At 26.2% G+C, this 15,879-nt stretch overlaps 1 protein-coding gene across 3 annotated transcripts in view; it reads left to right on the forward strand.

Moving 5' to 3' along the window:
• Positions 1-271: 271 nt before the first annotated feature.
• Positions 272-15,879, forward strand: part of LOC113551910 (methyltransferase-like protein 9) — a 104,477-nt gene continuing 88,869 nt past the window's right edge. Inside the window, exons 1-3 of one of the 3 annotated variants that reach the window (XM_026954483.1) lie at positions 272-443; positions 3,976-4,013; positions 5,622-5,789. In XM_026954483.1, coding sequence (XP_026810284.1) covers positions 5,700-5,789 — 90 coding nt within the window. In that variant the 5' untranslated portion in view covers positions 272-443; positions 3,976-4,013; positions 5,622-5,699. Of the gene's footprint in view, positions 444-863; positions 1,011-3,975; positions 4,014-5,621; positions 5,790-15,879 lie in introns of those variants that run through there. The other 2 variants (XM_026954482.1, XM_026954485.1) reach the window with 2 other exon arrangements.

The raw sequence follows: 15,879 nt of genomic DNA on the forward strand, positions 1-15,879 counted from the left end.
ACTATGTAACAATATATTTTATAAACAATATTTTACAGGAGCATGAACGCATAGAATATTATAATACAGAGCGGGAGTAGAAACTGTTCGGCGGCAAAAGGACGTCAATGCCTATGTCGGTAATTATTGTATGTAAAAAAAATACCGTATCAAAAATTATTGTACACTGGGCGCGCCTAGATCCTGCACGGTCACCAGCCGACACCGACCACCCGCCACTGCACCATTGACTAACAGCCGGTTAATCTTATCATAACTCGTCTCTTATCAGTTCCAAATTATTGAAAACAAACTAATTGTTGATCGAGAGTTCATGTTTTGTTTATTTTATTTAAAGAATAATCTCTTCGTTAATGTTTCGAATACGTTGTATAAGTTTTTCATTGTTAATTCGTTGATTGCAAGTACACATTGTATACGTCATGATATGAAATATGAAATAGGTATGTACCTACAATTATTATACGCAATATTGGCATATTATTATTGTGTTTACTGTTTTGATTATTATAATCTAATATTATCATTCGTTTAGTATAGTTTTACTGTAGAATGATTTTCTTTAAACGCGTTCGATTTCAATAATCGTAATCTTTTACGACGAAGTTGTTTAAATTAAACCCCGATTTATCGATTTTTTCATTTGTGCAACATCGAGTTACTTTATTACTTAATAGTTATTGGATCATTATTATTATTACTAAAATGAAATGTATACACTACCTTGTATTTGTACATTGTGGTGCATTCGTTCAATACTCTAAAATAGTAATTTAAAGATAATTTGTTATTTTAAAAATGTAAAATGTGTGTTATCACTGTGTGTGAGATTATAATCTTCGTACGTATAATACTGTTACATTACTACGAATAAGATGTAGTTGCGTGTACACATTCCGCGGCGGGAACGTTCGTTTTGAATAACACCAGTTGACACTAGGTCAGTGTTACCACACTCGTCTCATTATTACTAGAAACGAAAAATGAAAAAATTAAATTGTATACGTTTGGTAAGATTATTAAATTATATGATTTTCATCTTATGATATGAATATTAATATTATTTTATTATTTCTACAATGTACCTAAACATATTACACGGTTATTGATTACTTCATACTTTCATATTAAATAAATAATTATATCTCTAGTAACTAATAAGTAATAACTTATAAACATTATTAATATTATATACACTTTGATCGGAGCGTTTAATTAAGCCTTACATAATACATTTTAATAATGTTCGTTTAATGTGCGGATACAGTATATGTTTAAAATAATATTGTTTGATTTTTATTTCTTAATGATTTATTTTAATTAAGTGTAGATATTTCGGAAATGTTCTATGTATAATATATAGGCACATTGTATATCTAAAAGGAAATGATTAGCCTCTAAATCATAATTTATAAGCTGTGTGTATTTTGAGATTAATAGGCATAAATGATAAAGTATTATTGATAAACACTTTTTAAATTAATATTAATTGCTTTTTTTTTAGTATTCTTAAAATTATCGTATTACAGTCATATTTATCATATTCCTACTATTCATACAACTTAGGTCCGTACATTATAGTCATTATACATAGTACATTATTTATTCCTGTATTAAAAAATATGAAATGCATATACTTAATAATTAAGCATTAATATTTATTAATAATAGTCATAAAGTAATCAGTGTATCTAGATTATATTTGTTGGGCATACCCAAATTTTCACTATTCTAATTAATCTATTTTTGTTATACTTAAAATCACATGCCCAAGAATATTAACATTAATCTTAAATTTAAATAAAAATATCAAACATTTTGTGAAAACTATCAATAACATTTTAATTAATATTAATTAGATATATGTGTACAACGGATATACTATTGTCTATTAATTGTAGATTGAAATACCTTTTTTAGAATTGTATTTGAATGATATTAAAAATTAGTAAAAAAAAAATATAAATAAATTTAGCCATAAGAATTAAATTTAAGTAATTCATATTTTGATAATGTATTGTACAATTTATGTATAAAACTGTTCAATACTATTGTAATTTTATTCTATAACAACTTCAAAAGTATATATTTGTTGTTGAAAAACAGTAACTCTTTTATTCAAATCCAAAAACGTCCACAATTTATTTGGTTTTTGTATGCATACAATAATTTGTGTTACCTTTTTAAATAATTTATAGCTCAAAAAGAAAATTTTAGTATAAAAATATAGAATATAAAAACATACCTATTATAGTTTGGATTTTTTTTTTTATATGAGTAACATTCATTTTAAATCGAAGAAAGTGTTAGCATTGCTTATCTGTTAGCGCATTATTTGTTTTTTCTCTGTCACCTATGAATTATGATGCAAATTTACTATGTTTAACGTAGGTCAGAAAGAGAAAAATTAGTGTGCTGACTTGCTTTTTAATTGTTTTGATTTTATTTAGAACTGTTGTTCAAAATAACAAATATAGTTTAATCTTTAATCTTTATGCAATTGTAATTTATTTGTAGATTAGATGTTTATTGATGGATTTTCTTCTACACAATTGAAGTCAATTACATATTTACTTCAAGCAAAATTGCTTTAGATTATCATCATTGAATCTGTTTTCTTTTATCTTTCTCATACCCATTACGAGTGTGAATTAGTCTCAAATGCAAATGCATAACTTCCGTTTAATGTTTTATTTATCATTATTTTCAGTGCTTTTCGCGCGCTAATGTTTCGCACGAGCAGTTTTATATAATATTTTATAAAGTATTATATCCGTTAAATGAAATAACTCGCGATTATCGTTGGCTACACAGTCAATGATCATATGGAGGAAGTTATTTTTCTACTACCACTCAAAATAATGTTTTTTATTTTCTTTTTAAATATGCTTTCGTTTGCTGAGACTTAGACGGAGTGCTTCCGTTGCAAGTCACCGCGTACTTACCAACCAAAAAAAGCTAAACAAAATAAGTGTATTGACCTGAACAAACACCTGGTAACAATGATTTAATCTCATCGGGCCTAAATAAACATACAACATTCAAATTAATAATAACTATCTATCTATACACTCAGAGAGAGTCGAGGAGAAGTATTGAAGAAAAAGGGCTTAAGTCATTTCTCCCTCAACAATCGGTTGGTTGGTTTTTTTGTGTTCATAATGTAAACATCTCTCTTGGGGTTCTCGCTAATGATTTATTATTATAATATTACTGCTGCGTGTACTTTTTATTGTTATTATTATTATTATTATTATTGTATTTGCATTTCTTCTATGTTATGCCATTTGTTAGAGAAATTAATTATTTGATTTAAAAATACATAATAACCTACCTAATAAGTAATAATAAATAGTTTTGATAAATTTGTTTTTATTGATTTCATTTAATTCAAATTTAAGAATGAATCGAAACATAGGAATTCATTTCATTTAATTAAATTGTATTTATATTTGTATTCTTATTACTTCTCGGTGCTTTCTAGTTTTATAATTTTGGAAATATCAACGCAATATTTATACAAACCTAACAATTCAGTCATAGTAAAATATGCATATTGTAACTAAGTATAAGGCATGATGAAAGCCAAAATCAGTAGATATACATACACTCGTAGTTACAAAAATTAAAATAAATAATTCAGTTTTATATAATTATTTGTGTTACTTGGTCTATGAACAATCTTGATAAAGTTAGTAATGTACATTCTTTAATTACTTTAGTACTTAAAACCTATTTCTGATCAACGTGACATAGTGTTGTAACCCACCTATTCATATCATATTATTTATTTTAAATTTTAAATATATTTAATATGTTTGTCATGTATTTATTAACACGAATGAAAAAAAACAAATACATGTATAATGTTGAAGCAACGATCCCATGATTGTTTAGTATTCTTCTTGATAGTCCATTGTATTTTTTTTATTTTTTTTTTTTTTTGTTTGTTTCCATCATATCGGGTGGTCATAGCACCAAGATATATTGTCCAGACGTCCACTACGTGACAGGTAAATGCTTCTAGATTATTATTCTTTACGTTTTTTAATTGACATATTTATTACATTACCTATTGAAACATCGCAAAAGAAATAATGAGATATATTTTTGAATTACAAAATTACATTAAGTCTTCCTATAGACAGTAAATAATAAGCGCATATTAACTTTATATTCACTGATATTGAAGGATATTTCACTTTATTTTGTTACGGATTTTATGAATATATTATACATTTTATACATTGATATAAGTTAATAGACAATGCATTTCAACAATTCATCTTTTAATTAATATATATATATATATATATGAGAATATGGTGTATTGATGTGTTATTAAGATAGCACTCATACAGTTTTTAAATTTAATGCTATTGAATTATCGATTGTACTATAAAATAAATTACGTTAAACTTAATATGTGATATTAGTTGTACTAATATTTGCTTTAACTGTGAATTAGTTTTAATTGATATTTGATAAAGTTTACTTTCATAAGTTATTCATCTACGTAAGATGGTAGGTTTATTTAATATAATAAGAAACAATACTGTAACTATACAATTCTATAACTATTAAATTAACTATACATTAAGGCTAACAAAATATATAACTTAAATAATAAGTATTAAGTATGCAATATACCTACATATGTTGATTTTTTGACTAAACTTTAAATTCATTTTGATAAGATAAATAAACAAACTATACGAATATATGATAGCATAAAAAGCATTATACATTAATTTATGAAATAATGTACAACACTTATATAATATTATTATGTATACCATAAATCATGATAATTATTATTTTTAATTTCTGTTCTTTTTTTTTTCATAGAGTTCTATAATTATAGCATTAATGCTAGTAATGTACATGGTCTTACAAATAATAAAAATATAACGTCTTTAGAATAAGTAATTCATCTATATTTGTTGTATTATATCATCTATATAGTTTATTTACCTTAGAGTACAATTTATCTAAGAGAAAACAAAATTTTTTACTTGTTTGTTTCTTATTTTAAAACGTTATCTATAACCCAATAAGTTAATTTACAATTTAGAATAATTTCAATAATTATTACAATTTAAATGCTTACCTTTTTTAGCCTATTTATGTTACAATAATGTGCTATTTTTATAGTTCAAATAATTTCTTTTTTTTTTAACATTATGTATTTTAAATTAAATGTATCCAAATAAATTCAATGTTTATAATTTTTAATATAACCTAGAGGAAAAAATATAACTATATAAATGGATATTTTTCGGCTACTTTATGATTGGATGTTTTTTGATTTATATAATCTCGAATATTTATTTAAAACCAGAATTGAATATTATATATTATATAATGAAAAATGTGTTCTTTTGTATTCATTTTTACTTCATCATGTAGGTGTAAATAACAAAAAATTAAGCAAGCACGAAGAAAATAATAAAAAGTTCATACTTTTTATTTAGATTTTATTTAGATAACATTGTGGCTCAAATTTTTTAATACTTTGAATTTAAAAATTGATGGTTCAATACATTTAATACTACGTTTATTCTTAGGTTATGATTTTTTTTTAATTACTAAACTAAATATATTTGTTTTGTATATTAAAGATGTATGCAATTGATTCTCACGACAAGTGTGCTGTGAATTAATACTATTATACGACATATTTCTTAGTAGCTGGGACTATGAATTCGTACTACAGGCGTGGATTGGCCAAGGTAATAGCTGAAAAGGCGTTACTCAGTGAATCCTTGAAGAACTTAAACAAAGCTACCGTAAGTGTTTATTTAATTCGCATATTATATAATGGTTGGCAATTTATAAGTGTAAGTAGATATATGTAAACGGATAAACAAAATTTTGAAGTGTAAGACATTCCGTGGTTTATACAATATATTTGCTCACAAAATGTTCTGACTTTTGAATATAAATAATATACCTAATATTATAATATAACGATACATTTATAAATAATATTTAATAATATTTTTATTTTAAAGACCATATAAATCGACAAAATATCATCATGTAAATGATTATTATATTATGTTCTTTTCAAATCTTTGACACGTTATACGCATGTTATATACTCGTCCAGGCAGTGATAATGGTTTTCGATATTTTGTAAATTATGTAGGTGTACCTACATATAAAATGGTTCTCGTAAACACAAACAAATATAAACAGGCATAGCGAAATATTTCGTGAATTGCTTTATGTCATAAATAAAATGAAACTCATTGTTTTGTGAGCCATTGGAAAAGAGCATTTGTAAAATTATGGATGAATATTTTTCCTATTAGCATACAGAATCGATTTGGGCTATAAAAACAACCTGGTTAGAATAAATCTTTGCCGAAGTTCTAACATTAATGTCTAAACGGCTGGAAAAATGAATCATTAAAACTGTATGGACTTTTGTATTGATGAAATGGCTAAAAAACAGTTACTGAGTAAAACCCATTAATTTCATTTTATTGCTTAATTTTTTTCGATACTATTATTGTGCTTATAATAACTATGTGGCGTTTGGCAATTTATTTAAATTAATTCGACATTAAATGTAGTCAATGTTTGATTATATATTGCAGACTGTAGCACAACTAGAAACTTTATAGCACTTATATAATACGATGTACATTTGATATTAATATATTATAATATAAAGTATCAATGTTATTGTATCGCTTAATAGAATCACATCGTAACTTCTAAAATTATTTTGGTATCATTTTATTATTTATATTTTTTGTTAAAATTTTACCAGAGTTTTTGTAAATTATTATTTACTAATTTGTATTATAATACATTGATGCTTAATTAAATTAATTATAAACTTATAACTTATGTTAATTGGAGTTTATTTTAAATGAATTATAAACTTTAAAATAAATATTAAAAATTCATTACTCACAAACGTTTTAAATTAAATCTACTTTTGAATACATTTTATTTATCTATTTACTGTTTTATATGTGATCAGTTGTTATTATTTATAAATTAAAGTTGTATACTGAATACTTTATATTTTCTTCTTACTAAACTATTTTTAGTTAATCATTTTTTTCTATAACAACTTATAATTATTATGTTAACTATAATATTTTTATCAAATGTCGAATATTGTATATTTGTACAATAATTGTTCTTTTTATATTTTTACATAATCTATTTCCTACGTTTTAATTCGTTTGAAGATATTGTATAGATAAGTATGTATAGCTGAAATTTGACTGCTTTAGAAAAAAAAATTTGTCACCCAATAATTGTGTAATACCCTCTAACTAAAAGACATGTCATTGCCGATTTTAGGGAAACTGTCTGGGGTGAGTTTGGTTCAATTACACGTGTATCATCTAATCTTGTGTACGTTTAACCTATTAAGTTACATTCATTGCTTGACCATTTGATTTTATCATCGGTTTTTTTTACCCAAAAGAGGGTCGTCGTTTTAGTTTCAATCCCTATTTCTAACAAAGGCTTTTAAAGGGAATATTGAGTTGGGTAACTGGGTAAGTGAAACCTGTCAAACTAATAAGTTCCGAAACTTTGTTTTTTAAAATTATAACATAGAACTAATTAAATTATTTTAAAAAGGTTTATATCAAGTGAGTTTTTTTTTTTTTAATAATAGTTTGATTGTTTGCTGTAGTTTCATACAAATTAAATTGTTTTTTCCTTGGTTATTCAAAGTTCATAATTTATTTTTCTAAAATAAATGATTTATAATAATTAATATTTAATAATAAAAATATAAACGCAATTAATCAATTAAATTTATAAGCAAATTAAGTAAATATATTATTTATTAGAGAATAATACATGTAATTCTGAAGCATCTAAATATATATGTGATTATTGTGGTCAAATTTTTACATTATTATTAAAATAATAAAATGCATACTATAAAATTGTTGATGTTTTAGCGGATATGGTATAGATAATACAAATTAACCCAATAATAAATAATAAGATGATAGTTTTATAATTTTTTGTCAAAAGTTAGATTTTGATCAAACTAGTATAAAAATATTGGTATAATTTAATTTTGCTAAATAAAACTAGAAAATATGGGTATTATTTAAAGACTAATAAGACTTACCAAGTTAATTTAACGACTTCACTTTAAAGCTTCTCTCAAATTGCAGATTAATGGCATCAGTACTGAAAGTTTTCGGATTTATTTTAATTTTCTTTGTTGTATAGTTTGAAATGCATTTTAATAATTAAAGTGATGCTTATATTTTAACATATTATATAAATAGTTATTTTTAATATGTTTTAAAATGTTTTATTATTAAATTATAAGTAATACGCATATGTTTTACACATAACATTTACATTTTTAAATTTCGTATACATTAATATTCCAAAAATATAAGTAATTGTTATTCGTTGTAGATATAATATGATATAAATTTGAATAAACACCTCATTATTGAATATATTTAATTTCCATAACGTCTAGACTTCAAAATTACATTTTATCATCAAAATATTTATTAAATCACTTAAACTTTTGTTAAAAGATGCCATATATTTACTAGCTATTTATATTTTTATTAGAAAATATTATTTATGTTTTGACAATTAAAACTAAACGAGTTAAACTATATTAAAAAAGGGTAAATCCACATAAAAATTTACAAAATAAATAGAATTTTGTTCAACATTTTATTTTATTTGTGCTGTGATTATAATATTAATTTTTATAGTACAACGGCGATTTTATAGATATTTGTAATACATTGATTATTTAGTTGAAATATATTTTATTATTTAAGCACTTAGTATAACACTTGATTGTGTATTTTACAATATATATATATATTTTGTTATATTTTATAATTTAATTTAATAAACTAATATATTAATTATTATCGCTTTGCATAAAATAAATACTATACATAGACTTTTGTTTATTATACATATTCGGTGTTCTTTTGATGATAAATATTTATTAGAACCTCATTAACGTTTTTTCTAATTTAAAATTTTATAATTATATTGAAATAAATTAATAGGTATTTTACACTCTTATCGTTTAACAAAAACTAAACTATTCTATCACAATATTTTATAAGTAACGTATTAACAAAAATGTAATATTTAAATATTTAATAAAATTATTTAAGTGTCTTAAAGAAGTTTTTATTGCAGTATAGATATTTTAAAATTAACTGTAAATGGCATATTATGATAAAATATGTTACATCTGCTTATTACAATTTACAAATCATTTTGTAATCGTTTAATATTGATCCATTTTTTATATGGACGGTAAATTTTTATCTTTCTATTTTTATTTTAATCATTTTTTAAAAATAGATAAAAAAAAATGGTTAATATTTTTCTCCGCACATATTATAGTGAGTTCATAAAACGTCAACGCAAAGCTTGACGTTTATTATGGATCCCATATGTAGTATATGTATATTATGAGGAAATGAATACACAAATATTTATAAAACTTTCATTGAAAGCCGGCGGCCCACTTGTCCAAAATTGATTCCAACGTGTTCTTTAGTGTGCGCATGTGTGTATTTAGGTATAAGTATATACGACCAGTGTATAGCGTAGTATAGCGGTGCACTATATAGTACCTCCGCCGTTATATACCTTCTCTTCTAAGCTATGGTGGTGGACAGGATAAGTTCGAGTGGTAGAGGGAGAGGGGTTAAGAATAATTCAACCGTGGTTCGGTGACTGAGAAATTGAAACGAGATCCCTTCTCGAAGAGACGACGACTGGCGGTGTGCGCGAGTGCGAGCGACCGGGAATTTGCGATTGTGCATGTGCGAAATGAGATTTGATATGTGTAGTGGAGAGGTAATATTCGCACGCATTCTCCTTATATATATACACACACATATATATATATATAAGTATATACAGGCGGTGGAGGGAGCGTTCATCAGGGCCGCTGCTGTTCGGTTTTTTCTTCAACCTCCCCTTCACCCTTAACCACCCCTTACCAACTCCGACACACACATATACACACACCCGCCGACCATCTCCCGCACGCTATATATTCTTCGCTTTGCCGTCGCCCTCGCTCTTGATACGACCCGTATGTGTGCATGACGTCTGAGCCCCGTTAGAAAATTGCCGAGGAAAAACTCATTTTCGCATTTTCTTCCTTTACACACAATCCGCTTGTACACATACATACACACACACACACACACACACACACGTGAGCGCGCGCGCTCGCTCACACTCTCCGCCCACTCGAGCGTGTGCGTGTGTTTGTATATGTGTATACGTTCTACTTCTTTTTTATCCGTAATTCCTTTTCGCCGTTAGAGATCCAATCAGCTCTCTGGTTCCTCCGCCCCTTCCGGGCTTTTTTTAACTTTGAATTCCCCACCGCTGCCGCCTCATGTTCTCCTCCGTCGATGTGTTAGCGTGTGCATGTGTGTACATACAATATACATATGTGTGTGAGCGTGTGTGTATGTATTCGGGCAACGAGATTTTGGATTTTTCCGCTTCGGGGATCCCGCAATTTCCAAGTCGCCTGATAAAGAAGAGGAAAGAAACAGCGACGGTGCGCAAGTGGTGGCGGAATGGCGAAAAGGAATATACGCCGAGCAGGCGGGTCGGGTGGTTTCTTATATGTGTATTTATACATATACATCTATACGAGAGCGTGTGTGTCCCCTTTACCACCCCGCTCCGACATCGGTTTAAGTCGACTGTTGCATACATTATAAACGTTCTTCCACCCGCCTGCCCATTATACCACTACTATCACCGCCACCGTCATTTTGTTTGTTTTTACCGCCTTCGGAGTCCTTTTTATCCTTTTCTCTCTCTCTTCTCGCTCCTATTCGCCCACGACGTCTATCCCGCAGGATCGATGTGTGCCTTTTAATATCCATCCGCTCGACATATACGCATATTGTTCTCGAAGACCTAACCCGCCATGCCATGGGCACCCCCTCCCAGACACGCCCGCCTGTAACAACAAGGGGAATATATGCGCATACCGTTTTTCGTACTACCAAAACCGTTTCTTTATTTCTGTTATTTCATCTTTGAATAGTTAAAAAGCATTGTTGAGTCGTGACCCGTGTATAAGAATATGCATGAAAATCGTTCTTAGTTTATGTACAAATTGAGATTTGTGTGGATATTATAGAAAAAAATAAATTATTATTCATATTTATATTTTTATAGAGACTATAAAATGTTTGTAAAAACTGTATAATTATAAACTATGCATACCTATTACATTTTACAACTAAATATCATTTCTTGGCATTATTTAACTGTTATTATGTATGTTTATATTCCATACTTAATATACCTTCATAGTTATGTGTAACGTAGAAATGTAATTAATAATGGAAATTTTACATTTCACATTACTTACATAAAATAGTAAATAATTACATTAATTTCAAAACAATAATATCTATAAAAGTTGTATTGATCAACTATAATATAATATATTTTATCTAGAAAAGTAAGTGATCATAAATTGGGAGCTTCAAAAATGATGTAAGAAAGCAAAAAAAGAAAACTGCCGATGCCTTAATGTAAAATCGATTGTGTTTTTCTTAAATGTATAAACACTGTGTTCAAAAAAACCAAATGTGTATTTTTACAATTTTCTATTTATAAAATAAATACTTTACTTAACTACTACTTTTCTAATTTATAAAATAAATTAGTTTAAATAAAATATATTTTTTCTTTTTAGAACCATTAAACATTTTATATACATTAATATGACGTTGTTGGTGATGTTGTATTGAACACTGGTATTTATTTTATAACCAGTTAGTCAAGTAATCGTGCAAAATATCTTAGAGCAGTAATTTTCATCATTTCGAAGATCACGATTGCGAATCTTATGGGGATGGTAATAGTAATTTAAGTCTCAATTGTTCTCAATGGGTTTTACGAATAGAACGATAGTAATTATTTTAATTATTACTATATGCAATCGAAACGTCGTGTACATGCTAAATTATTATAAATGAAGGGGGCCATTGAGGAGAGCAGATGTTTTCACTACTTAGTACCATAATATAATGACTAATAATGTATAATAATTATTGTTGATTGGTCATTCGTTTGTATAAATGAAAAAAGGGGCATGGCCTTTTCTGATGATAAAAAAGTTTCCGGCCTTATAATAAGTATTTCCTACCCTTTAAGGAAAATAATGAAAAAGGTTTTATTCTCGTTTTCTATAATTTATGAATCATATTTTAGGACATTAGCCAAGTATAATTTAAGAACACTAATGGTATTATGGCTTATTCGTTTATGGATTTTTTTGAAGGGTATTTTTTTGGTATAATTAATAATAAAAAAAAAGAAATATAAAGATAACAAATGAAACTAAATGAAAATATATAATAAATATTTAAATGTGTAATCTTTAGGTATGCAATCAATCATTGAAAATATTATTTGTATATATTATACATATACTTTTCATTTATTATATATAAATATATCATATAAGACATCACAATTATAGTACATTGTAGGTATATTGATATTACTTTTATTGTAAATATTTTAATTTAAAAGTGAAAATTAAATTTATTGTTAAGCATATTATTTTATACACATATTTTCTCATAGTAATGAAATTCCAATATGTAGAAGAAAAGTAAAATCATTTCAATAATGAAAACTTCTGAGTAAAATGCTTTTCTTTTCCATATAAAATCATACTATATGATTATAAATGTATAAAATATGTAATATAATAAAACTGTTCGATGTTTCCCTTGAAAAAAACGAATATAATAATAAAAATCGAGAACTAAAAAAAAAATTGTTCGGCGGAAAATTATTTCTGATGAATATTCACAATAAAATGTGATTACTCACTGAACCGATGATGACGTCTCAAATATTTTCTTTTCAACTTCGTATTTATGCTGTCGTCAATTAACCGGTCTTTAGGTGCTGCAACGGCAGACACATATCTTCGCAGTTTTTGCTCACTGCCGTACTGTGATCTTGTGAGATTGGTCGGACTGATGCCGACGAAATGATGATTAACTATATTATACACACACAATGTATGATGTATATGCGATGTGTGTACGCATAAAGGTACTCCCAAGTCCCAATGTGTTATGGGTAATTAAACAATGCACTGAGAAATGCCGAAAAGTGGTTTTTTTATGTTGTTCATTGAATAATACTCTCAGTGTTTGTGTTATTGAAAACGCATGATAATTCCTTTCACTCAAAAAAATAACGATCTACAATACGACCCATTCGTTAACACGCGTTTGTGCGCTCATTCCGATTCGGAGGCTCATACAATACACGTACACACACACACACATAAATATATCATATACATACTCGAGCGCAAGTGTATATAGTGTATCTATATATGTTATATATTTTTTTATTATTTTCATTCTTTTTATTTTTAAATTCGCCCAAGTCATCGTTAATGACATAAAAAACAAGATTGTACTAATGAAGGGCCGCCCTCTATTTCTCGACTCTCTCCCCCACCCCTCAATTGTTTACGACATTGCCAAGTCATTGCCGTGCAACCGAAAAGGTAACACGCACGAAAAATAAAAAGAAAAATTAAAAAAGAAAAAAAACTACCGCAAAGAATATTTATATATTTGGATTACAATAAAGTTTTGATTATTTATTAGTGAGGACCTCATGTCGCCGAGAATGTAGCCGCTATACCTATTGCATAAGCTCATTTGGGCAGCTGTACAGTGTATGCGCGCGTAAACACTATTATATAGTGTGTGTTTGTGTGTGTGTGTGTGTCAAACCAGTGAATATTTGTCTGTATTCAAAAATACGCACGCGAACAATGCAGTAATTTACGAATGATCAAAATTGATTTATAATATATATATATGAACATTTTTCAACGGTATATAAATTAGGAAACAGAGTTAACGTGCACATAATTATTATCGCGTTGTCCAAGTAAATTAGACGGTCCGAAAAATATATAGGTTAACGGGTGTTACATACAGGTTGCAATCAATAGTAAAGGCGCATTCTAATAGTAGAATATACTCAATAACCTTATTATATTTATAAATAATATTATAATTATTTTTATATAAATAATAAATATAATAATAAGTAATATAAATAAATAATGATTTCTTATCTCAATAGTTTTTAATTAACAGATATTGTATAATTCTGTCGAAGCTTCTCTAGTGGAAAGAATATTCAGTCCGTGAAACATGTCTTTACACATTCACTTATTGTTTTTATATTAAACTGTTAAAGCAATTCTTAGGTCGGCATTAGTCGTATATCATACATAAAATATAATAGTTATAATTATCATAGTAATATTATGAATTATTTTTAATATAGCTTGATTAATAAAAAATTACTGTTGCTCAACGACAATTATTGCAAAACCAATTATATGAAAATCAAATACTACTTTCTTATTTTCAGTCCATCAATCTTATACACATATAATAGTTATTACTTTATTAGTTTATTCCTAATGACTTTTCTTAAATTTAAATAATAACTTCTTTGAAGAAAATAGCGTAATTTTACTATTAACCAACAATAATATATATATTTATTAGATGATAAATTACCATCATAACGTGATTAATTACACAATTCACTTAGATATAAACTTTAAATAAGAGTTATTTACTAAAATAAACATTAATTATAATAATTTTTACCACTGACTATAAAGTAATAAATACATAATATATATATATATATTAGTATTATTTAAACAATGTTTAATATACCATCATCAAAATGACTCAAGTACCTATAATACATTAATATTTAATAACATAATTATTATTGAAAATTGTATGTTTGTTGAATAATTTTGAGTAAATATTTTTTGTTTTGTATGTATATATAATAATATTAATTCTAAATACTATGTTAAAACCCTAAGTGTTCTATACGTACGCAACTGTGTTCATAATGAAACATATCTGTATCTATTTTGCCTATCTCGGAGCCGTGCTAAATTATATTTTTTATTATTCATTTACTGGAAGGTATAGAGTTATTGACAAAATTGGTTAAAAACATTATGTTTATGTTTATATTATTTATAATTTATATTAATCTACATGTATAATATTTTATGTTTTTGATAAATATATAATAAAAAGAAGATTAAAATAGTTTACTATAATAATTATTATATGCATACGAGGAAATAAGATAACTAAAATAACATGGAATTCCGTGACAATAATAAATTTTTCATTTTCTTCCTTAGTTATTTTTCATTAAAATGGCGAATTTATCAAAATGATTTATTTCTATTTGTCTAATTAATAAAATAATAATTACAGATACTTTATTTATATTATTTTATCAAGTGGGTTTACACTAGGTATTCTAATACTGGAATAAAATTATGAAAGGATGAAAACATTATTTATGCTTTTAGATAATAAATTTATCTTACTATATTTTACTTGTAATAACAAATTTTAAGTGAAAATTAAAAATAATTCCGTTATATATATTAAGTTGGAATATTTATCATCATTTAAGTACGTACAATTTTGATCTATTTTTAAATTAATTATTCTACTTAAAACTTACATTTTGTAAGTTCATATACAACTAATTTATAATTTTTTAAGCAATTCAGTTGGATTTCGGAATTCTTAAGAGCCGAAGAAGATATTTAAAATTCCAACTCACTGTCCTTTAATTATATCTAAACCATAATAATTCACTGGTTTAAGCCACCATTAATATTTATTGTTGACAGTTGTTGTTTTGGCATAAAGTTGTATTGTTATAAAATAAAAAAATATATATGAAAAACCTATTCATTTATTGCCAATAATGTTTATGCAGGTAACAATTATTATTTATCCTTAACGAGTT

Source organism: Rhopalosiphum maidis, chromosome 2 (genome assembly GCF_003676215.2).
Source record: "Rhopalosiphum maidis isolate BTI-1 chromosome 2, ASM367621v3, whole genome shotgun sequence".
NCBI classification, from domain to species: domain Eukaryota; kingdom Metazoa; phylum Arthropoda; class Insecta; order Hemiptera; family Aphididae; genus Rhopalosiphum; species Rhopalosiphum maidis.